Source organism: Syngnathoides biaculeatus, chromosome 8 (assembly GCF_019802595.1).
Source record: "Syngnathoides biaculeatus isolate LvHL_M chromosome 8, ASM1980259v1, whole genome shotgun sequence".
Lineage (NCBI taxonomy): Eukaryota > Metazoa > Chordata > Actinopteri > Syngnathiformes > Syngnathidae > Syngnathoides > Syngnathoides biaculeatus.
The window spans coordinates 8,789,686-8,814,029 of record NC_084647.1 but is presented as its reverse complement, the minus strand read 5'-3'; the positions used below and the strand labels follow the sequence as shown (position 1 = coordinate 8,814,029).

Sequence of the window (24,344 nt, the reverse complement as noted above, 5' to 3'; positions counted from 1 at the left end):
GTGGAGCAGCTGGAAAGCGTTGGCCTCACAGTTCTGAGGTCCCGGGTTCAATCCCGCCTGTGTGGAGTTTTTTTCATGTTTTCCTCACGCCTGCGTGGGTTTTCTCCATGCACTCCGGTTTCCTCCCACTTCCCAAAAACATGCAACATTAATTGGACACTAAATTGCCCCTTCGGTGTGATTGTGACCGCGACTGGTTGTTCCTGTGTGCCCTGCGTTTGGCTGGCGACCAGTTAAGGGTGTGGCCTGCCTCCTGCCTGACAGCTGGGACTGGGCTCCGGCACTCCCGCGTCCCTTGTGAGGATAAGCAGCTAAGAAAATGGATGGATATTTTGTCCAATTTTACTCTAGTGTATATATGAGTTCCAAAAAGTTATCCACGTATTGTGACTTACCAAAGGACTTGGTTGGACTTCAGTGGAGCTAAGGACCCGGTTTGTACGAGATTAGCGTGTGTCACCTGACGCCATCTTTGCCAATAAGTGAGCCAGCACGCTGAAATGACATACGTTTATTTTATTTTATTTGGTGTTTTTATTCACTTTCATTGCTATGTCAGTGTTGTATGCGTGAAGATGCCATTTTGTTTGGAAAAGTAAAATTTTGCACTTAGTATGGAAAAAGTGATTAACTTGTAAAAAGTTTGTGTGGGGAGCGGGCGCGGATGAATTAAAAATTCAAGTATTGTCACGTACTGGCCGACAGCAACGCGTCTTCTCGAGCCGAGAGGGCGGAGTTGTTGATGTTCCCTATGCAGGCTAAACTGTCATCTGTCAGCGCTCTTCTTTGCGATGCCACGGAGGACCTCGAAGCCACAAACATGCCAGGCTAGGTGAGTTTTATAAACCTCCTTAAACAAAGGCACCGGCGTCTACTCGGGAAGAAAGTTCTCCCCCTTTTCTTAAGATGGGCGCTAACAGTGTTAGCTTTAGCTTTAGCCAGCTAGCACAGATTTGATGCTTTTTTTTTTTCCCCCCCCCTTTTCCACCACACACTTCGATGACGCGGCGGCTGAGATTTGTGGCACCAAAACACGTTATCATTTAACCGTTGTGTACTTTTATTCTGCCCTTTGGAAGTAAGTTTTCGCGTGGTTCTGTTATCTCGATGCTAATTTGTGTTGTATTGTTTTCATAGACTAGGACACAGTAAGAATCATTAGCTACTGTCTGAGGCCAAGTGCGATAACTGGGTTATTAAAACAACGCTGCCTCTGACAGTTTAACTCTTTATTTTTGTTTCATACGTTTCTGGCTACATTGGAAGTCATGGCTGTCAAGTTAACTCACTTATGTGTAACTCTACATGACAGAAAGCTGATGGAATAGCTCCATGTCTACACAACTTGGGACATCATGTCTCTCCTGCTCATTTCCTTCCTCACAGCACTGCTTCTTGCCATTGTGTTGTCCTGCATCATATTCCGGTGAGTGTTCTTCAGTTCATAAGCATCCGACGACGGGTTGTCATGGTTGCGATTGTGTTATTATTCCCTCTTCCCCTTCTAAGATGCCTGGTCAACACAGTGGCCGTGCGGCTCTTTCAGACAGCATTGAATGCAGACTTGAAAATCAAATCCGTGGGATTGTTCTCCATTCGAGGAGTTACTATCAAGTTTCACCCACATCACACCGTGGTAAGCGACAGTCGGTCTTCATGGGGGAAAAAACTCCCGTGTCCCTCAGAACGCCAATGCGGCCCTAACGGTTATCCCTTCCTGACAGGAAAGCGACCGAATATGGATTTCAAGTAAACTTTTGAATCAGGATTTACCGTGAGTAAACATATTCTGTGTTTTGGTTTAACATACTAGCTATATTGTCTCTGTGGTTAACGTTATGTCATGGTTCTTTAGCGTGTACTTAAACTAGGATGATCAATCCTTGCAAATTATTTATTCTAACTGAGACCTTGCACATTAGAAATCATCCAGAGTGTCCACATGAGTCGCTAACCCTATGCCTTATAATGAATGCGATCGCTCCTGTTGCCAGTTAAGTGTGATTAAAAAGAGAGGGGGGAAAAATGAAATTTGTAAACATTAAGTGTATCTTTGAGTGTGTGTGTTTGAACCTTTTTTTAGGAGATACCTGGCATTGTGCGTCGGCGAGACGAGAGTTCGTTTCGACCTGCAAGCGCCTCTCAGACCACTGACAAAAACGATTAGCCATGGGGACAAAACGGGGAAGAGGTCCATCAGTGCCACAACACTTCGCTTCCTGTCACAAGTATGTAGCACGGTACAAGAGAAGCCGTTCATCCACTTTGGGGTGAAAGTCATGGTGCATTTCAACCGCAGGGCACCTGGAGTACAACTAAGCAAGCATTCAAACCAATGGATCGTTTCAAAGTTTTCATTGAAGCTGACATTTTGAGAGTGGGAATAATTTGAAGTATGCAAGATTTTAATCCAGAACTCCAAATTCACTACGCGTGTTATCTAGTCAATGACCAATAAATTTCCTTATTCAATTAGAATCCATCCATGACTTCAGGAACCTTCATAAGTTCCCTTCACTTTCTGAATGTAGACCCCCACGACTCGATCCACTGACTGGTTGTCAATGACCACACATATGTGACTGAACTCTCCAGAAAAGTCATTTTTGTGGCGTGGCGTAAAGTACGCTGAATTGCAGCCGCGGTTCCGTTCTCTGTACCACAATCCGTTCTCATTCTCACGGGAATAACGCTGAGATTCCCCCACACATGACAGCAAATAGTGGGCGATCACTGCTGGGTTATTATTTGCTCCTCCACACATGAGCCAAAAAAGTCAACGGGAAAATCAGTCAATGCATCCAGAGCGGGACAACCCAAACGACTTGAGTTTGTCGTATCCGTCGACGTTCCACGTATAATTTGGTCCCAAGGAGTGGTACGTTCTTGGAAATCTTCAGTGTGCTGAAATATTAGCGTTTCACAATTTGTTGTATTGTTGTGCACTTAAAGGCCACCGTACTAAAAGGCTTCGCCAGTTGTGAATTTTGCCGTTTGACCCTTTGTTAGAGAACAGCAAGCTTTGCAAAAAAAAAAAAAAAAAGCTCAAATTTAGTTCAATCTTATAATCCATTGTAGGTTCATCCTGACAAAAGCTTCATAGCCACATACCCATTTTACGAGTAGTGTAATTGATAAGTAAGTGGAAAAAAAGCAGCTCATTTCCCATCCTGTTCCACGCAGCTGCTGTCGTTCCACGTCAGCTCGGTCAACGTGATGGTCCTAAACATGGCGCTGTCCGAGTCGCTTTGGCACATGACCGTCACGTGCATCACGTTGCTGCTGGACCACCACAGTAAAAGGTAACTGACCACTTGTTGGTTACACAAACCGATTCGGTTTTCTTCTGTTGACAGACGCGGTGCTCTTTACAGGCTGGCGTGGGACTTTTCGGTGGGGCAGTTAAGGAGCAAAGTTCTGAAAAGCAGCCAGCTGGTGAGTTCCCCTTTCGGAGTGAATTCTTATTCAGTGTGTGGCAGATGTGTCCATTTTGTAGGACATTTGTCTGGCTGAGGTGGCGTGCGGCTTGCTGCTGTCGGGCGACGTCAGCCTCCCCGAGATGAGGCCCGGTTCGCTGTCGCTGCGCGTCAGGACGCTGCTGGCCGAGCTCCACGAAGGCCTCTTCGTCAGTCCGCTCCTGGTGACGCCGAGCGCCGCTCAAGAACCGTCTGGTGAGCAAATGCAAGGTAAGTCCAAACTAGATAGTGTTGGGCATTAAAAAAAAAAAAAACGGGAACTGATTGGAACCGGGACAAAGATTGCTGTCCTCTCGGAAGTGTTCCTATTAAAAAAAAAAAAAAAAAAAAATACTCGTTCCCATTTTCGATGCCTAGAGTCGCCCCCACCATGAAGACGAAGTGGCAACAACCACAGTAGAAGCGGGAAAAAACCAACAAACGTTTGTGTCCAACGGTGACAAAAGTGCTTTTGAAATGACACAAACAGAAAACACGCCTTTCAGCTCCGAGAGTTCCATCCAGCCAATAAGTGTAGTTAACGTTGGAATTTCATCATTTAAAAGCAAAGTCAGCCTCTATTGAAGATACGTTGCTTCAGAAAATCGACTACAATTTTCGGGGATGTTCATATCAAGGCATCCCTAAAAACGACGTCCCCAAATTGATTGAAGTGGAAGAAAACGCAGGGACAGTCTGCTTCATTTACTACATTGATAAATTAGATCAAATAAATATACATATGTTCAATGTATTATGTGATTAATTATATAAATGTATTTGTTTATTGTAATCATGAATAGAAATATGGATTTTATTTATAAAAATTGTTTGACTGGGGTTAAATAGCGGAGGGCAGAGTCCAAAGCAAACATGGCGAAGGAGCATTTAGCTATGATGCCGCACCCAAATGGAAGAAGTTGCCAACAAAGGCGAGGTCGGCCCCAAGTGGGAATGTTTTCAAATCCAGGTTAAAAAACAAATGCTTCTTTAAATTTAGAGAGATTTTCATTTTTTAAATGATATTTCTTGCACTGTATGCTGTTTAATTGTACTTTTGATTTTCATTTTTAAAAATTCCGTGTTAAATGTTTTCTTTCTTTGTGTTCAAATGCTTTTAATCACGTATGAAATGCGCGGTACAAATAAATTAGTTTTGCTTATCGTTACAGCCCTTTGCTATTTTTGCAAGGCTCTGTTATGGTATCAACTGGTTTGACAAATTGATATTATTTTGCGCACATGCATAGCCTTTTTTTTTTTCGTGGATTATTCCTACTCTTTTATTTCTTTTCTGCAGCGTTGTGTTTATGATGCATAACTGTTGGGAAGAGAGATTGTCATTCCAAAGTTCATGAATGCACGACCATCATTTTTCTGTTTAGAGTGTTTGGACACGGAATTTATCCAAACGGAAGCCATCGAGCAATTCCACCGCTACATCCCGCACAAGGCCAACGTGGAATTAGACAACACAAATATCACCCTGTCCTTGCACAGCCAGAAAAGGTGAGTCGTTACTTTGATTTCGTTTAGTGGAATCTGGCACAGGAAACTCAACCCCTGATCCGATTCGCGCAGACACCTCAACTGGACACTGAAGTCTTTAAGGCTTTGCTACGCGCGTGACAGCGAGCAACTTCCTCTCAAGAGCTTCACTCCCGAGCTGAGCTTTCCACAAAGCAGCCTGGAGCTCTTTCTGGAGGGTCGGTGCCCAGACGATCTTCATGGGAAGTGCCTAGGAGCTCACAAGTCACGTTCTTTTATTTATTTTGTTTGTTATGGGCAGATGGACTTCTTCTCTCACAAAGCAGGCAAAGAATCTTCTGTGTAAACACGCTGAAGACGGCCCTGCAGGCAAGGAAAACTTTTCTTGGTTGTCTCGGGAAAGCCTGGAAAGTTTTGAAGCTTCCAGTATTTCTTTTGGTCGTAGGTCACATCCATGGATATTTCCGGCTCCTTTGCCGTCAACACTTGCATCGTTCACTACCGTCACCAGGAGTTCTCCCACTGGCTCGGTCTGCTACCGTGGCGACAGCTCATGCGCAGGCCGGCGTCACGTCGAAAAAGGCAAAGAAAAATGGAATTACTTCCTCAACCACAGTTTTGATAAGCCATCTTCTTTGTGTCCATTCTGTGTATCATGCGTAGTCCGCTAGATTTTTTTTGTCGTCCTCCGTCCTCTTCCTCAGGGCCTTGCCCCACCTGGACGCCCCCGTGATGATGTCGACATCCATGTCCAACTTCAACGTGTCGGTGCAGCTGGGCGACGCCACGCCCTTCACCCTCGGCTTCCTGTCTGCCATTGCAGGTTCGGCGCAATCTTAACGTCATGTCGTGTTGTGGCTGTAATACAGAGGGGGAAAAAAAAGGGGATTTGCACGTGTATATTATGGAAAGAATCCAACACGAAAGATACATTTTTTTTTTTTTTAATTGATATTTTTGCTTATTTTTCAAGAGGTACAATTTGTTTTTATTTGAGTATGTGTGTGTACTATATACATAATTGTAACTATTATGCTATTACTTTTTTTTTTTTAATCAATTTTTAAATGTTGTTTTATTTTTACAATTTTTAAATAATATTGATTTTAATTTTCCTAAAACCTTTTATTTTCTGTTTACTGCGGACCTGATTCACCATTTTCGTCAAGCATTTTGGCTTTCTCGCAATGATGTACACGCGCAGAGCTCCAGCATCTTCCGGACATGAAGGTCGACCAAGATGGGCCGGAGTCCCTCAACGTCCACCGGCGGGCCTCGCTAAATCTGGACAATTTCTGGTGGAGAGTGGGCCAGGGCTCTCATATCCAACAAGCCCCTCATCCTCCCGGCAAACACGTGTGGGGTGAAGCACTCATTCTGGACTCCCTCGGTCTTCAGGTAAGAAAAATCCAAGAAAGTCAAATCGTGGTTGGATTGTTGACTTCATCATAACTCTCGTGTCAATCAAGGGGAGCTGGAATCGAGGCAGCAGCGACTTGAACGGCAGCCCTCCGTCTCTAAGTGTGGAGTCCAGCCTGAAGGGACTCCAAGTGGAGCTGTCTGAGACCTGCGCGCTGTGTTTGTCTCGTTTGCTGTCTTTTGTCTACGCTGCGGATAAAGAGAGGCTTTCAGATGAGCCCTCGCTGGCTCCCCGTAGTGCCTGTACCACCTCCTCCTCCTCCTCGCCTCTGCTTTTCAAATTGGACTTCCATTTGGAGGATGTTAATTTTTTCACAGTCTCTAATTTAGCAGGTAGGTTTTCTTCAAAGCGTCTTCGCCTTGTATTCTCATTTGAATGAAGTGAATGTTTACTGTCCATTTAGGAGCTCTGTCCCTGCGAATGGATACGGTCAGAGTGATGAGCTCAGCTGAGAGCTCCCGGGTGTCTCTGCAGGGTGTTGGCTTCTCCGCCGTCAAGATGCTCACAGAGAACATGGAGATGTGCTGTCCCGCCGCTCAGATCGACAAACCCGTTGTCGGGCTCACTACCGTGGCGCTCTGCTACCACCTGAGCACCCGCACGCTGCAGGTAGTCCCGCTTGTTTCATGCATCTGTGATGTAATGTTATGCTCAAAAGATTTTTCCGCAACGTTTCCCATTCAGATAAATTATATTGAGAAATCATTTCATTTAAATCAAATTAAAATCAAACGAGATCTCGTTTGACATGCGTCCTCTGTCCTAGTCGCAGAAAAATGATCAGGGATGCAAAAATCATGGTGCATGTACAGTGTCTCATTTAACTATGAGCACGTGTTATTTGTTTTCAACCTTGACAAGGACAGTATAACACGACCATAACAGTACATTCACTTTGTTTTTTGCTCAGTGTAGTCGCCGTGTGACATGTGACCAATCGGATGATCTGGAAGTGACGAAACTTTTAGTCAATTATGTGGCCACAGAGGAAGAAGAGTAAAATGGAAACAAACAAACAGAGGACGCTTTTGCTGAAGTCAGATTAACCCGCCAAAATATATAGTTTATCCAAATAATTAATTATTTGATCTAATTTTCAGTACGCTGCTCGAGTACTGAAATATTTGTTAGCTGCACCTCTACATTCAACTCCCCATTATATTGTCATACTGTCATTGTTTTGGGAAGTCCTTGCAGTTCCTCATCAGAGTTAGAAATTTTGCTCAAAATCAAGAAATGATTAGCAAAACTGCTACTCAATAGGAGGGGGGCAGCGTGCGGGCTGGTGCTTCAGCTTACTTTACTTTAGTTGCTTACGTACGTCCTTAAAAGAACGAGTCCGGTTCAGTGAAATTGTTTGACACTTCGCTGTTGTGTCAAGGAGACTTTATTTTTCTCAAGTTCAGCACTTTATTTGAACACATAACTTGCAGGGACTCATTGTTTCCGTGATTTGTACCCCGTCACTCACATAGCCTCAAGTGTAAAATGAGCTATGAAACTGAAAAAGGTAATTGTCATAATGTACTTTCAAGTATAAAATGATAATTACTAATTAAATACAAAAAAAAAGAGTAATTATGTGATAAACACGCCCTCGCAGCTAGTGGAATGTCAATACAATGAATATTGCTGACGTGAGTTGATGAAGAAAGTTACATTATTTTGCTGTGAATAAATCATTTGGGGGTCAGTTGGACAAATTCCAATGTCAAAGTTCGTCAAAGCCCTGGAGTTCGCCCAAAAAATATACGGGTGGGGAGAAAAATGCAAAATGTTTGCTTGAAGACATAATGACATCACATGACTCTGACATCCGTGTTGGGCGTAACAAGTCTTTTTCTCTCAGGTTCAGTGTGAAGAAGACCTGGCCGTCGTATGGAAGCCTCTGGACCACATGTTCCTGTACCAGCATGTGACGGAAGCACTGGAATGGCGGCATCTGCTCTGCGGCAAAAAACGAGACACGTACGAAGGCGACCAAAGAGGACTGAGCGTGGTGCTGGAGCTCGGCGGGGCTCGTGTGACGGCCCACGTGGGGGAGCGCAACTACATTCTCCTCCGCATCGAAGCGCTGTCCCTCTCCAAGCATGCCGGTTCATTGCACGTGCGCTCGCCTGGCCTGGTGGTCAACTTCGACGGCCACGATATCGTCTCCGTTAAGGGCTTGAACGCGGAGTCGCACTGTGAGCTGCCAGAGATGCAGCTGCACAGGAATAGCTTTCCCTCCCTCGCCACGCCTCACAATCGTGTGTGGCTTTTCACCTGCCCACTGCTCTCCGTGGAGTTTCCTTACCAGTACAACTTCTCCGACACCTTTGACAAGGCCATCAGCGTGCAGAAGTGGTTGAAGAGCCTGCACCGCCCGTCGGGCCCTCCTTCCTCTGCCGGGCAGCTTCCGCCGCCGGACCTCATCTTCAAAATCAATCAGTTTTCCTTTGTTTTCCTGGACGATATCTTTGAAATCAAACTGCGCGACAACTACGAGTTGATGAAGGACGAGAGCAAGGAGAGCGCCAAGCGTCTGCAGCTCCTGGACAAGAAGCTGGCCGATCTGCGCAAGCAGCACGGCGAGCTTCTGCCCGCCAGGAAGATCGAGGAGCTCTACAGCTCGTTGGAAAAGAAACACATCGAGATCTACATCCAGCGTTCGCGACGCCTCTACTCCAACACGCCCATGAGGAAGTCGCTCTTGACGTGGACCGTTTCAGACCTGGAGCTGGTGGTCCTGGCCGACCAGTCATTTCATGGCCCGGAGAGGGTGCGAGAGCAGCTGAGGGACATCGATAGGATCAGCCCCTTCCCCAGGGAGGGGCTCCCCTTGGTTGTCCAGTGGTGCCGCGCTGTCAAGTTCCAACTGGCTTCGTTTTTGGGTTAGTTCCTAGAGGCGGCAAAACTCATTGAGAAGTACAAAAAAAAAAGTGAAGTCGAATTATTGATTCATGTTCTGTACTTACTCTGAAATGTAGTCAAACTTATTAACACATAGGTTAAGAAAGTAAAGTCAATTTTGACAGATACTTGATCTTTTTTTTTTTTTTTTTTTTCAAATGTGGGGCGTTAAAGTAAAAAAGCCTCCCAGAAAAAAAACAAAAAATCCACTTCAATTGGGGTAAAAAAAAAAAAAATTACATGCATTAGTACTTCCAGTATTAGTTTCACCAAATCAGAACGAATTACGAATTCAGTAGCTCATAATTAAACTTGTTTCTATTTGTCCAGTGAGAATACGGGACTACCCACGATACCTGTTTGAAATTCGTGACTGGTCGCTGTCAGGACGCCTCATCGGGACGGAGCAGGACGGACAGGCCAGGGCTCAGCGCAAAGAAACGGTTCTACTTGGCCCACCGTGGGGAAACATGACGGTGTACAGGAATATTCCACCTCTCAAGTTCTACTACGACTTTAAATGTCAGTTCTTGTGGTCTCACAATATTCCCCCTGTTCTGCATGTAACATAAACAGGATACACACACACGTAAAAAAAAAAAAAAAAAAAAAAAATCCAGGTAAATTTCAGCAGTTCCCCTTCCCTGCGATCAAAGTCATGGGAGGGCAGATTTTCAAATGTCTCTAAATAGATCAACATCTGTTGTGGGGTGAATTTCCTGATGTCTGTTGACAATGTTTGTGTTGTGGGCTGTGATAAGAGTGGATATTTTGTTTTCTTGTCACACTTTAACAACCAAGCTGTAAGATGTCAATCGGTATGCATGCAGCCCGTGTTACAGAAGACTGAATCTGCCGACTTCTGTTTCTGCAGCCAATATTTGCCTCTACACGATCGTCTGGGGACCGTGTTGGGACCCGGCCTGGACTCTGATTGGCCAGTCGGTTGACCTGCTCACCAAAATGACAGCAGACCCCTCGCCTCTGCTCACTTGGTGGGACAAAAGTCGCCTCTTGCTACACGGTCGCTGGGTCATGGATATTGACCAGGCCAATCTGCACCAGCTTGCCACGGAGGTAAAGATACAGAATATATCCCAGCATGCACCGCGCCCTGCTTCTTCTGTCACTTGTGGAAAATGGGTCAAATTGACCCAGTAACATTATTCCTGTTTCTGATAAATGGAAACATCACAGAAGGTTGAACAGATTGACTTTCCTCCCATCCTTCCAGCTCATCTAATTTAACTTTGCGTTGGTGCAGGACCCTTACAACACCACAGAGAATTTGCACTGGGAGTGGAGCAAGCTCAATTTCAACTGGAACCCCGACCAGTTTGTATTTCAAGGAGATTTGAATGTCAACGTCAGGACGGCATCAAAGTGAGTATGATTACTTGGAGTCGATCTCAACTTCAAGAAAACATCAGACTTTTTTTTTTTTTGCCCCCCGCTCGCCATTCGCGGTCCACCATTCACAGCACCGCATATTCGCTAGTTTTGGTCCCAAAGTTGTTTTTTTTTTTTTTTTTTTTAAATTTACTGTATTTTCATGATTGTAGGGGTCTTAAATTCATTTTCGTATCCTGAATTTCCTTCGTAACTAGAGACAATATTTTTACAAGGAGGCATTTTGTAACCTGAATTTGTCGTTACCAGAGATGTTCATAAGTAGAGCTACCACTGTACTTGTAACTTTTGATCAGGTTGTTGTTTTAATAAGGGGCTAAAAATAATCTTCTTCTTTAAACGTAATCAGTTGCCAAAAGATCTTCAATCAGTACGAATTCAATTGGAATGACAAAAAAAAGAAAGAAAATCTACATTTCAAGGCAGGTTGAGCTAGATGCAAATACCCCGCACCGCTGTGCCGACATCTTGGCTAAACAATCGTGTACTTGCCTGTTACCAGAATCTTAACAACGCTGAAGATATATTTAGCTTTTGCCTTTGATATAACTTGAAGGACGATAGCGTGTGTGTGTGTGTGTGTGTGCTTTTTTTTACAGTGTGCTTGAGTGTGAATCCTCCACTGGGGTTCCCTGTACTTTATATGACTTTCTTGTCTTCATCTCAGGTATGACGACATCTGCTTCCTGCACCTGCCCAATTTGTGCATGACCCTTGACCTACAATGGCTCTGCCACGGCAACCCTCACGATCACCACGCCGTCACGCTCTGCTCTTCAGAGAACGTCGCAGATTTGACCTCAGCACAGCCTCACGACTCCTACAGAGCGTTTCGCTCGGAGAATCTAAACCTGTCCGTCACCATGGACCTTAACCAGCACTGTGGCCTTGGTGTGTGTGTGTGTGTGAGAGAGTGAGTGAGTGAGTGAGTGAGTGACCGGGCGAGCGAGCGAGCGAGAGAGAGAGCGAGAGAGCGAGCCCCACCTTAGAACCATCCCTGCATTGTTTGTCTGGGTCTCCTTTTTCAGAATCATCCCAGCCGAGAATCTTGCTGTACAGCAGCACTCTGCGCTGGATGCAGAACTTCTGGGCCACGTGGACCAGCGTATCTCGGCCCATCTGCAGGGGAAATCTCTTCCACAGCCTCAGGCCCGTGCGCAAGAAGCTGGGTCAACATTACAAGCAGATTTCCTACACGGCCGCCTTCCCGCAACTACAAGTAAGCGTTGCTTGTGTTACTTTCGTTACAGTATGTACGCAAACATACGAAGAAGATCTTTTGGCATATTTTTTCCTGACAGAATAAGAGTAGAAGTAATATTTTGTATATATGAAGCATACATTTCCAACTCGGGGACCTCTTGTGGAGATCTTATTTTGATTGGTTGTAAAACAGTAGTTTAATGCCCCTCAATTAAGTGAGAAATTAAACAGCCAAGTTTTTTTTGTGTGTGTGTGTGACCTGCATATTTCTGAAGATGTCTTCTGAGTGAGCAGTTGTGAATTGTCCCGAATTGTGACAAAACAGGGTGTGGCTAATTTTACATAATCTTGACCCCACTCTCAGTTGGTCCCTTGATTGTGTGAGCAGAGCAGATCCAATAATTGTTGCTCTTTGGTGGAATATTGTGTTATGTGACGTTGTGTCAAAAACACCTGGGAACTATTTTGAATTCCCCAAACTGTCATCCTTGTCAACTGAATCCTTGCGTGTGCATTTGTGTGTCAGGTGCACTATTGGGCGTCATTTGCACAGCAGAGAGGGATCCAACTTGAGTGTAGCAAAGGCCACATCTTCACCCGAGGGGCTCAAAGGCTGATTCCGCAAGGTATTTGAATTTCGTTTTCTAATTGAATGGAAACATTTTTTTGCATTTTACTGATTGGAATCCCTCAGAAGTCCAATTCATAAAGCCTGGTGCACAGAGAGATTCATCAAATCTTAAAATTATCCCTCCATTCATTTTCCCCTCTCCTTATTCTCACCAATGTAGCAGGGATGTTGAAATCAAGATTTTGTCATCCATACAGATGAAAAAAATCAAGCATGTAACAGTTTTGGTCATGTCGTGTGTCTTGTGCTCCAATAATCCCATCACGTAAATCCACAAACAAAAGATTGTGTTCCCACCACCAATCAACAAACAAGTCCCCCAGGACAGAAATCTCACTTGAGCTAGCAAAGGCATAACAGAAGAAACCATTCCAGGTTTGTACCAATCTTCCCTGAGTGTTTCCAAAGGTTGGCGGAGGTGGGATCGTTGTAAAATGGTGATTTCAGAAAGGGGGGGGACAACTTGCTTTGGAAAATACTTTTCCCCATCTGGGTAATTAACTTCTATCAAGAAGCAAAGAAAAGAAAACATGTGTTTTTATATATGTCTTTGTCACTCTCGGCTGCTTCTATGATTGCTATATTCTGCTCCATGTCACAGTTCACTGATTCAAGGCTGGAAAATAGTCTGCTTCCCCCCCTTATACACACAGACATTAAGCAAATATTATGTACATACATATTCTGCAGTATGGATTTACCCTATGTAACTATTGAACTTTAAATGTATCACCCACGACCCATTTCCTGGTAAAATGCCACTCCTAAACATATTTTAATAGGATACTCTTCCAACATTGGCATTTGACATCAATGGTCCGGAAGAGGCTAAATCAGGACAAAAACCACCTGATGTGTGTACAGAGCCTTCCCCTCCGCTGTATACTTGGGATGCACGCAACACAATACACAGAGAATCAGATCACACATGCAGGCACGCAAGGAGAAAGTCTTGAAAATGGCATTTCTTTTTTTTTTTTTTATGTGTATATGTATATATATATATATATATATATATATATATATATATATGTGTGTGTGCACGTCTGCTGAAATCAAACAGCCGGCACCGTGATGAGAAGGCTCATCTCCGAATGGAACGTGACTCAAATGGTGAGTGAGCTGTCGGAGGTGACCGTGCACCTGATGGCCTCCACGTGGGACGAGACTGCCGATCACCAGATCAACGCTCAGGTCAACAAGACCCACCTGCTCAGCTTGTCCTCCCTGAGCTACCAGCGACAGAGCAACCGCGTGGAAGAGGTGATTCAGTAAATCCGTTGGCCGCTCTCAGCGCCGGTGTGTGTGTGTGTTCGTGACGTGTTTTGTTCCTGACAGGAAGTGACCCCGAAGGACGAGACCAACGCCACATACACTCACAAGCTGCGCCTGGTGGACCTGCGCGCCTCGTGGACCACCATCAACAGGAATATAGCATTCGCGCTCTATGACGGTTACAAAAAGGCTTCAGTCCTTAAGCGAAACCTCTCCACCGAGGCGCTGAAAGGCCTGCGCATAGACACGCAACTGCAGGCCAAGAAGCTCAAGCGCTCGCCTTCATTCTACTCGCCCACCGCTGCGCCCCCCACACCGGTTGCAGCCACTCTCAGTCGAGCAGAGAAAAGTCCGCATGAGGGTGAGGACTGCACTTTTGCCCATGTCAAAGATTAGAGCATACGTAAAATGAATAGAAATAATCCAGTGTAAAAAAAAAAAAAAAACTGTATACATGTACGCGCAATGTACATGTCAAAGCATTGTGATCGCTCTTACCTTACAGCAAACACAAAAGTGCTACACGGATAAAGACCACAGCACAGACACATCTCAAGTAAATCTAGTAAAACAAAACAGTTGTGCACCATGTATCATGCAATTGATGCAAATGCTACGCTCGCCCGTAATTCTTAACCATGACCACGTGCACTAACGAGCACGACAACTGGAAATGATTGTTAATATCGCTCCCGTTCCTCCTTCCCTCTCTAGGAGCGTCGATGCTGCAGAAGCTCATTGAGGAAACGGACAAGTTTGTGGTGTTTTCCGAAGAGGAGTCGGGAGTCAGTGACCAGCTGTGTGGCATCGCGGCCTGCCAGACGGATGACGTCTACAACCGAAACTGGTTCATTGAGTTGGTCAACTGCCAGGTAAGAAACCTTCGTAAACGTGCTGAGAGGCGGATTCACCAAAATTCCCTCTGGCGGCCGCTAAAATGGATGTTTAAAATGATGGCATTTCAAGGCTTTGTCCAAGATAATGAACAAATATGTCACACCGATCAGCCAAAATGTCTTTGATTTAAGTCATTTGGATTCCACATGTGCTCGTGGAATCAGTCAAGGCCCAAAACCCGAAAGAGCTGGTCACGACGGTTTAGCGGTTTAAGAGTCCCGCTCCACACGCAGATGATGCTCCGAGGGACCGAGACGGCCGGCTGCGTGCTGGTAGCTGCGGCCAAGGCCCAGCTGCTGCAGTGCGAGCACCACCCGGCCTGGTACAACGACACCCTCAAGCAGAAGACCACCTGGACTTGCCTGCTGGACGGCATGCAGTACTTCGCCACCATGGAGCCCAACCCGTCGGAGCAGGAGGATCGGCAGCTGTGGCTGGAGGTGGGCAGAGAGACACAGAAAGTCGGTTCGGTCATTTCTGAGAGGGACCACTCCTTGCCATTTTGTTCAATTCCTATCGAATAAAACTTCGGACAGAGGACGGCTCCAAAGTTTGATGGCTCTTGCTTGCGTATCCAAGACACTATTTGGGAAAAATCAAATCCCCAAACCAGTTTCACTTCACAACAATTTGGAAGACATCATGAATGGATTTACAAAATCATCTGTCGAAGCCATGCCCGGAAAGCACAAGTCAACCATTTTGGTTTAGCGTGGCCGTTTCCTGGGGAGCTTCAAAGATGGATTTCTCGTTGCGATAATGAGCAATTGAGAGCAAATTTAAACCAATTTCACTGGACGCTAAATAAATATTGCATGGGGCCACGGTGACAAAGTTTGATGACTCACTATTAAACACAAAACTCAAACTTTAACGCCACGAGATTAAAGCCTCGCCATAAATTGCCCTGAAAACATGAATATGCACCTTTTAAGTGTTGGAAACGCCTACGTGATAAGAAGTAATATGGGTGCATTTGTCGCGACGTCACACGTTTGGACTTTCCATGCAGGTGAAAAACATTGAGGAGCACCGCCAGCGAAATCTCGACTCTGTGCTGGAGCTGATGGAGAGCGGCCAGGCCGTGGGTGGAATGGTCAGCACCACCGCAGGTCGGACCCAAGACGCATACACACACACACACACAAACGCACCCATGCATTACTCACTAAAGGGTTGGGGTATTCAGCCCCCGGGTAAACATTTCAGGATCAAGATCAAATGCGTGATGCCGTGCTCAGGTGAATGGAATTTGGGAATAACTTTCACCCAACAATGGAGCAACGGTACCTCGCCGTTGCGAGGCGTCCGACGGGATGTTCTCCACCACTGGACATAACGTCGTAGAAATTGGAAGAGTGGTTCACCGGCATTGAATTGCAAATCTTTGGAAATGTACTGCTCGATTCATGAATCAACACCTGTTGGGCATTTTCCCGTTCATGTGAAAGAAAAGAGCAAGTTGCGCTAAAAGTACTGAAACACGAACGTTTGGACCCGCGCTTTTAAGTGTTCACAGTCAAACGAAGCTAACTTGCACAGGGTGCAGCGCCTTTTACGTTTCACCGTGAAATTTCCCCTGAAAGCTCAACGTGCCAAACTTTTTGGTATTTGTTTTCCTGACCAAATGTAACCAACGAGGTGTAAGAACTTCTTTGCGCGTGTCCACACAGACTGGAACCAGCCAGCGCAGGTGAACGAGACCCAGCAGGTCCAGCGCATCATCTCCCGTTGCAGCTGCCGGATGCACTACATCAGCTACAGTCACGACATCAACCCCGAGCTCGCCACACAGATTAAACCGCCTGAGCTGAGGAACCACTGTGAGAAGGAAGACCTGCTGAAGAAACAGGCTGGTACGTCCGCTCCTCAGCCACATTCTGCATTTGCAGCCTCAGGTTTCTCCCAACTCTTGTCGTTTCCCAGGCGCCGTGGACACGTTCACCCTCATTCACCACGACCTGGAGATATCCACCAACCCTGTTCAGTACGCCATGATCCTGGACATCGTCAATAACCTCTTGCTCCACGTGGAGCCGAGACGCAAGGTGAGAAGACAGCCGCTCCGAATCTGCGTTTAACTCGCCGATCGTGTCTTGATTCTTTCCGTTGACGATCCACATCCAGGAGCACAGTGAGAAGAAACAGCGTGTGCGTTTCCAGCTGGAGATTTCCAGCAACCCCGAAGAGCAGCGCAGCAGCATTCTGCATCTCCAGGAGGCCGTCAGGCAACACCTCGCGCAGATAAGACGTGTGGAAAAGCAGATTTACTCCAACAATAGAGTGAGTCGCTGCAAAGCTTGAGCGTCATTTGAATTTGAGCGACTCCTGTTCCTTTTTTTTTTTTTTTTCCATTCAGTTTACAAACGATTCTCAACTCCGAAAAAGTTTCCGTGTTTTTAAACAAAGGATGTCCAAATTATGAAGATCCATTTTCCTAGCAGCATAGATTTCAAGGGAACTTTTTGACTCTTGGTTCTTTATTACCACAATCAATCAATATCAAAAGGCAATTCTTCTGGAGCAAACCCAAATGACTTCATATGTTTTGATTTGTTTCGGCTAAAATTCAATTTAGCACTGATAAAATTATTTGGGACTGTTTTGTTGCGTCAAAAGTTTTAAATGGACTTTTTGTTTTAAGCTTTGGAATCTTTTATTTTGAAGGGTACGCAGCGGAACTCGTTGTTTTGCCACGAAAGTAACTTCACAAGACACCGATTTTTAAATGGAAGGAACCAAATGTTATAAAATGCTTATTCCTTTCCTCACCCACGGATAAAGCACAAGAATTTAAATTGTCCAGAGTTGGGAATTGTTTATATGCGGTCTGTGAATGACCAGCGACCACTTCAGGGTGTACCCTGCCCCTTGCTCGTCAGCTGGAGTAGGCTCCAGCGTGCCCACTCCCTAGTGAGGATAAGCGGTTTGGAAAAATGAATGAATGAGTGGTGTTTACAGCAAGCAATATAGTATACAAATATGCACGCAAGAAGAAAAGAGGAACTGATTCCCTGTGACACCGGAACTTCGACCCGTTCCAGGTCATCAGGGCGTCACGTATTTATTTTTATTTTTTTTGGTCTCCATACTTGGACTGCGCATGTACAAATGCAAATGCAATACAGTACAGTACAGTACAGTACTCCGTGCCTCGGCAATTAAAAGAGTGCTCAACGGGCAGGAAATAGAAATGCATACCACACCCACTTTATTGTACATGTACAGTCCAAATGGAAGTGTCAATAATAGCTTTTGTCAAGATTAGAATTGTAGCGTGCAAAAAAAAAAAGGACATTTTCAATGGTTTATAATTATGTACTTTTTTTTGTCCTTTGTTGCTAGAAACAAAAGTTGTTTTTGTAAAGTTTTGTCATCTTCGACTAAACAGTAGTGATGACAATGGTAAACTGTTTTAAAGAGCAAATTTTTCAAACATTTTCATTCAACACATTGAAAGTGGCTAAAGAATGGGGGGGGGGGGTGGATATCATGTGAATTCTAAGCTTATCTGTCCATGTCTCCTCATCTCTGTCTTATCCTTTCTCGCTTGGTCACCGTCTTGCAGACACAATCCGAGGAGCTGAGCATCGACGAGCTGAATGACATCAACACGCAGCTGCAAAATCAGCTCAACCAAGAGAAAAATGACATGCAAATGAAGAGCGAGGAGCTCAACATCCTCATCAGGTCCTCGCCAACTCTGCGCTCATCGCTCTGAAGTCGGAGGTGGGCATCGTACGGCGCGGTGGGCAAATAAGCTGAACGTTTTGCCCTTTTTCTCAGGTGCTTTAAGGACTTCCAGCTCCAGCGGGCCAACAAACTGGAGCTGCGTAAGCCTCCGGAGGACGTGAGCGTGGCGAGGAGGACCGAGATCTACTTTGCTCAAGCGCGTTGGTGTCTGACTGAAGAGGACGGCCAGTTGGGCATCGCCGAACTGGAGCTGCAGAGGTTCATGTACAGCAAGGTGAGGCACAGCCAAGGCCAAGCCTTCCAATTCAATCAATTTGTTTTTTTTGTTTTTCACAAGAATGCACTTTCGTTATTTTTCCCTCCTTTGCTTCTATGAAAAAGTAAATGGCAATTTGCACCAAAAACGAGGGGGAGATATTTTAATCGTTATGCATCATTAAATGTCGTGGTCTGACCCACTTGAATGTTGCTGACGAACTAAAATGAGTTTGAAACCCCCGTTCCAAGATGTGCACGTGCAACGGGGGAAATTCTCTGCACTTCGGCAGCTGCTAAAGAAACGATCAAATCGATTGACCGGGGCAGGGAGAACAATGCGGCTTTTTGATGTGGGCCCTTGCAACTGACTTGTTTTCTCTCTCCACACAGCTGAACAAGTCCGACGATACGGCCGAGCACCTGCTGGAGTTAGGCTGGTTCACCATGAACAACTTGCTGCCTAACGCAGCCTACAAGGTAATTCGCGTCTGTCCACTCCACAAAATTCCATTTCATAGCAGCGCAAACGGCGCTTGTAGCCTTTAGCAGCCAATAGAACAAAGCTAGCGAATCCATTCCTCTTCCCTTCCTCAGCTTCTTGCCCATCTCTGATAAAAGCATACACAGTATATTTTTCCAATTGTTCAATTACGCCTTTCTTCCCTCATTAAACGTTGACTTTGCAGCGCGTGAGGGTACGTATGCTCATGGCCGACCATCGCCATCTCACACTGCTTCTTCCATGTCACACGTGCACAAGCATCATCATCATCATCCCGATACATTTTGGTGTGTTCGGAGCATAATCACGCAGTTCCATTTGAATCTCGATGATGGTTTTTCATTTCTACCGTGAAAGGTGGTTGCTTTCATGACTACACCGACGTGGAAAAATTATTCGCCGTTTTCCCCACTTGAATGTTTACGATGACCAAACAAACTCTAACGTGGAGTTCAAATGCCGTTTTTCGACCGTGATTTCATTTATCAAGGGAATAGTTGTAGTTTTGACTGGGTTTTTTAAACCCTTAACAAATTAAATGCCAATTAAAAATCAGTGTTTTGAGTTCATTTGGTCATTTTCTTCTGATATTTACATTTATTTGATCATCTTAAAGTGGGGAAACTTTGCAAAAATATCAGCGTTTGAGAATGGGGCCCATTCCCGTTTTGACCGCACTGTCACTGATGAGTGACCAACGCGTGGACTCTGGATGACTTCTAGCCGTGTTTATTATTATTATTATTTGTGAGAGAAGGGATTGCCGTATTCATGACACGCATGCAAATGCGTCTGCACCCTTTTGTGTGGGCTTCTTCTTAGTTATTAGTTGCACAGTTATCGTTGATCACGACGCATACATTGCATGCGTGCACGTGCCTGGTCGGTGGCTTTTATTTTGATTGTAATTTTTGTTTCTATCCGTTGTGCACGGTTGCAGTTGTCATGCCTAACCGGCAGGAAGAGCTTGCAGAATGTTGATTGTACGACGCGCGCATTGTGTTATTTTTGGGACCACGCGCCGTATTTGTATGACACCAGATAGGAATAACATCATCAAATGTACAAACGAGTGGGTTCGAGCATGATTGGAATGGCCTAGTTTCCCCACCCTCCACTTCTCTGTCCACGCAATATAGGTTGTGCTCCGCCCTCAGAGCACATGTCAGTCAGGAAGACAGTTTGCGCTGCGCCTTTTCAGCAAAGTGCGCCCCCCGGTGGGCGGCATCTCTGTCAAGGAGCACTTTGAGGTGAGGAAAGCCACAAAAGACTTTGTCGTCCTTTTCATTTTCTGTGGGTTTCCGTCCACGTCGGTGACGAAGACGCTGTCGTGTTTTCAGGTGAACGTGGTCCCTCTCACCATCCAGCTCATGTACCACTTCTTCAAGAGGATGATGGGGTTCTTCTTCCCGGGGAGGAACGTGGAGGAGGAGGAGGTGACCGACGAGGAGGACAAGTTCCGACTGGTCACCACCGGTATGTTTCTTCATTTGAGTCTTAGAAATGTCTTTTGTGTGTTCACGTGACGATCAAAGTAAGGGGGGGGGTCCACAGAGGAAACCCCAACGAGAGTCGATGTCCACTCATTCGTGTACTGGCTAGAAAAAGAGGAGTCGATAATTTCATCCCTCGGATGACAGACGGACGGACCTCCTCGATTTTAAAAATGGCCACCAACTGGTTAAAAGTGCTTGAGTAGGGGAAAAAAAAAAAAAAAAAAAAGTTCTTTTGAAGCTTTATGACAGCCAACCTCAATTTTGTAGTTGGAGACTTGTGAGTTTTGTCAGCTCAAATTAAAACATCTTGAAACATATTCCTAAGTAATCTGCTTGTGTGGAAAAATGATGCATTGTCAAATATTTTTATTTCATGAAAAGGACTATTTAAAAAGTTTCAATTAATTGGATCATTTAAATATACAATACAAGCGACTCCACTTGGGAGTTTTTCATCCAAAAGCGGCGGCTCGGACTTCAGAGCCCAAACTTTTGGATGTGAGTGCTCCGATCGCTTCGCAGCCGGCAGCAGTCTGGCGGTTGTCTGTTGCTGGCGAGGTGGGACGCCGTCATCCTCTTGTACACCCCCCCCCCCCGCCTTTTTTTTTTTTTTTTTTTTTTAAGTTCAGCCCAAGCTTTGCTGTAAAGACGTCTGTCGCCTGACGTGAAAGCAAATATTGCGGGCCCTGAGGAGTGAACGGACCCGGTTTGTCATCCGGGGTTTCTGATCCGATGCTTTTCCCCGCACACACATTTTCCATATAGAACCTGATGTAGTGCAAAAAAAAGTTTTTTTTTTTTTTTTTTCTTTCATGCTAAGCGAAAGGCTCGACTTGTAGGCTAAAAGTTAGGCCAGCGTTGGCCATTTGCGCTTTCTGATGTCAAGTAGCACACGGGCTTGCTGATATATTTTGCGCATTCAAAAATGTATGCACGATATCGTAACGTGTGTGTGTGTGTGTGTGATTATTTTGTTGACGACGTGTCATTTTGCCGCAACGCTCCACGCGTCAGGTATCCCAGTGAAGAGCCGTCAGTCCTCTGAGGACAGCGTGGGCGCCGTGGCCCCCAGTAAAGGCCTCGCCCAGGGGATGAATCGCAGCGCCGGCGTCAGGAGGTCCTTCAGGAAACCTCTGGAGGTGCTGACACTTGCAATTGATGGCCTTCCCATTAACCCGGAGAAAAAAAAAAACAAATTGTAACGGCGCTCTGTCTTTCCCCACACCAGCATCCCGTCGACGACATTGACAAGATGAAGGAGCGAGCGGCCATGAACAACTCCTTCATCTATATCAAGATTCCACAAGTGCCGCTCTGTGTCAGCTATAAGGTCAGGAAGTCGGAAACGTGATTTGATGTTGTCAAAATGTGAGCGACCAGTACTCTCTCGCAACTCATTTGAAATGGTCTCGATATTTTGGACAAAAAGACAATAAATTTTACTTGATATTTTTATGAAGACAGCGGAACCTTCATTTCCCCACAACCAACGGACTTCAGGGTTAGCACACCAAGTCTGTTAGTTCCAGAATCGACCGTCGTCTATTGGCACAATCGACAGACGGCGACTGGCCAAGCGCTCGCTAGTCGTGTACACATCGCTCAGACGTGCGATATTGATTGTGGCGCAGCACATGCAGGAACCGCTAGTTGATTTTTGTCCAGGCCGTCACTCTGCCTGCCGTCCGATCACGACGGAGGTGAGAAAACGGAGCGCGCTGAACTCACGGCTCGTGAATGCGACCCTGACTTGCTCCCACGGCGACTTTCTTTCGTCCATCAGCAGCACGCCATAACGCCCCCTCGACCATGCGCTGCACTTTTACAATAGTTTCAACATTACGCATAGGGCGGCTTGAAAACCTTTTTATTCTTCGTTTTTTTTTTTTTTTTTTTTTTAAACATTTTATACTGTAACAGTATTTTTGGGGTCACGAAAAGAAAAGTGCTACAAATTAATGAACAATCAGCTTTAATGGATGACCCCCCCCTCGCAAAAAAAGTCACATATATGTCCATATACAATTTGTAAAATTTATTTTCTATTTTTTTTATTTTATTGTAACTAATACTAGAGAATAGAAAGTTTGGTGAGTGAATTTTTTTTTTCCATAAATGAATTATAATTACAGTAAAATTCAATGTTAGGAAATGCATTTTTTTTTAAATGGAGAAATATTCATTTATATATTTTGAAATTATATCAATGAATTTTTTTGGATTACCTCCCTTTAGTTGTTACCCTTTACCTTCTATGCCGCAGTTTCTGTTAGGTTCATCATCTAAAAAGTATTTTTCCGCCCCTAAAGAAAGCACGCATGAGCTAATGTACGTGATGATGTTCCTCAGGGAGAGAAGAGCAGCGTGGACTGGAAGGACCTGAACCTGGTTCTACCGTGCCTGGAGTACCACAACAACACCTGGACGTGGTTGGACTTCGCCATGGCTGTGAAGAGAGACAGCCGCAAGGCTCTGGTCGCGCAGGTACGGCAACGGCAAACTGGCTACGAGAGGCAAGTTAGCAAACGCAACGGTCGGGAGACTCTAGACCAGCGGTCGGCAACCTTTGACACCGAAAGAGCCATTTGAACCCGGTTTCCACGGAAAAGAAAACACTGGGAGCCGCACATCTAAAATGAAGAAGAAAAAAAAACTTCCACTACTTTACCGCAGCATGTTTCTCCATTGGCTTTGCCGGGCTTGAAAGTCGCTCCAAATAGACGGCGTTTCAGCGGGTATACCCGCTTCCGCAGTGTGACGTCTATTTTGAGCGACAAAAAAATAATATCAAATAATTTAATTAATATTTTAATATTTCAAGATCACAATCTTCAAATTTAGAACTAAAATAATATAAAAACTAACACAAATAAAACGCACTTCAATTAAATACAAAAAAATTTTTTTTAGTATTTTATGTTCCCAAGCCAATCAGAGCCGCATTATAAGGATGAAAGAGCCGCATGAGGCTCCGGAGCCGCGGGTTGCCGACTGCTGCTCTAGACCCAGATCCAAGTCCAAGTCCTTTGCTTGTAATGACCAGTATCAACCACGTGTGGTTGGTGGCGAGCCAGTGGAGCCCGTTTCGCACGGTACCGCTCGAGCATTTTCCAAAAACGTTTTATTCTCCATCTTCCGTAATGTGTCAGATGATCAAGGAGAAGCTGCGCCTCAAGCCGGCCGGCGCCGGCTCCGACCCGCGGGGGAAGACGTCGGACGGCAAGGCCGACTCGGGCCTGCAGCAGCAGCAGGAGGAGGACGAAAAGGCTCGCCTGCTCATCGGCCTCAGCGCCGCCGACAAGAACTCGGGCAAGAAGAGCATCTTCAGCCGACGCAAGTGAGCCGAGCCGAGCCGCCGTCGCCGGGACCAAACCAATTTAAAAAAAAAAAAAAAAAGGGACTTTTTTTTTGGTTTTGTTTTTTTTTAAATCTTCGTGTATCACGTTGTCCTGCTGAACTTCACATTGAAGTGGGCAAAAGGCAAAGCCCTCCGGTGCCTGTTGATCATGAATATGACCAAACGCTAATCAAGCGTCATCCTCGCATTTCAACCGTTGAGCACAACTCGCCGGCGATTTCCTGCTGGCTCAGGAACGCGCGGGACAAGCTCGCATGTCGTCGTGGTCTGCTGCTGTAACAATTCCGTGAATACGCACGCAAAAATGATGTGGCTGTTTTATATCGAGATGTGCATCTCAATAAATGACAAGAGTTGATTCCCCAA

The 24,344-nt window shown here is 45.4% G+C and overlaps 1 protein-coding gene across 2 annotated transcripts; it reads left to right on the top strand.

Annotated features, from left to right (window-relative positions):
* The first annotated feature begins 71 nt into the window (after positions 1 to 71).
* LOC133505282 (bridge-like lipid transfer protein family member 2) lies at positions 72 to 24,344 on the top strand. 2 transcript variants are annotated; one of them, XM_061828382.1, is made up of 41 exons: positions 72 to 482; positions 706 to 832; positions 1,313 to 1,426; positions 1,510 to 1,636; positions 1,725 to 1,774; positions 2,084 to 2,228; positions 3,184 to 3,302; positions 3,375 to 3,435; positions 3,497 to 3,686; positions 4,841 to 4,964; positions 5,037 to 5,161; positions 5,245 to 5,312; positions 5,389 to 5,525; positions 5,648 to 5,766; positions 6,148 to 6,341; positions 6,413 to 6,695; positions 6,767 to 6,972; positions 8,213 to 9,236; positions 9,586 to 9,777; positions 10,130 to 10,332; positions 10,520 to 10,638; positions 11,333 to 11,556; positions 11,694 to 11,884; positions 12,395 to 12,494; positions 13,563 to 13,762; positions 13,838 to 14,135; positions 14,489 to 14,646; positions 14,836 to 15,111; positions 15,684 to 15,783; positions 16,345 to 16,527; positions 16,598 to 16,719; positions 16,799 to 16,954; positions 18,240 to 18,361; positions 18,458 to 18,638; positions 19,013 to 19,099; positions 20,264 to 20,374; positions 20,465 to 20,600; positions 21,635 to 21,759; positions 21,849 to 21,950; positions 22,970 to 23,104; positions 23,770 to 24,344. In XM_061828382.1, the coding sequence occupies exons 3-41, from the start codon at positions 1,356 to 1,358 to the stop codon at positions 23,959 to 23,961; spliced, it is 6,756 nt and encodes a 2,251-aa protein (XP_061684366.1). In that variant the 5' UTR covers positions 72 to 482; positions 706 to 832; positions 1,313 to 1,355; the 3' UTR covers positions 23,962 to 24,344. The 2 variants fall into 2 exon arrangements, with proteins under 2 accessions (XP_061684366.1, XP_061684367.1); XM_061828383.1 differs by having other exon boundaries at positions 72 to 832; positions 14,905 to 15,111.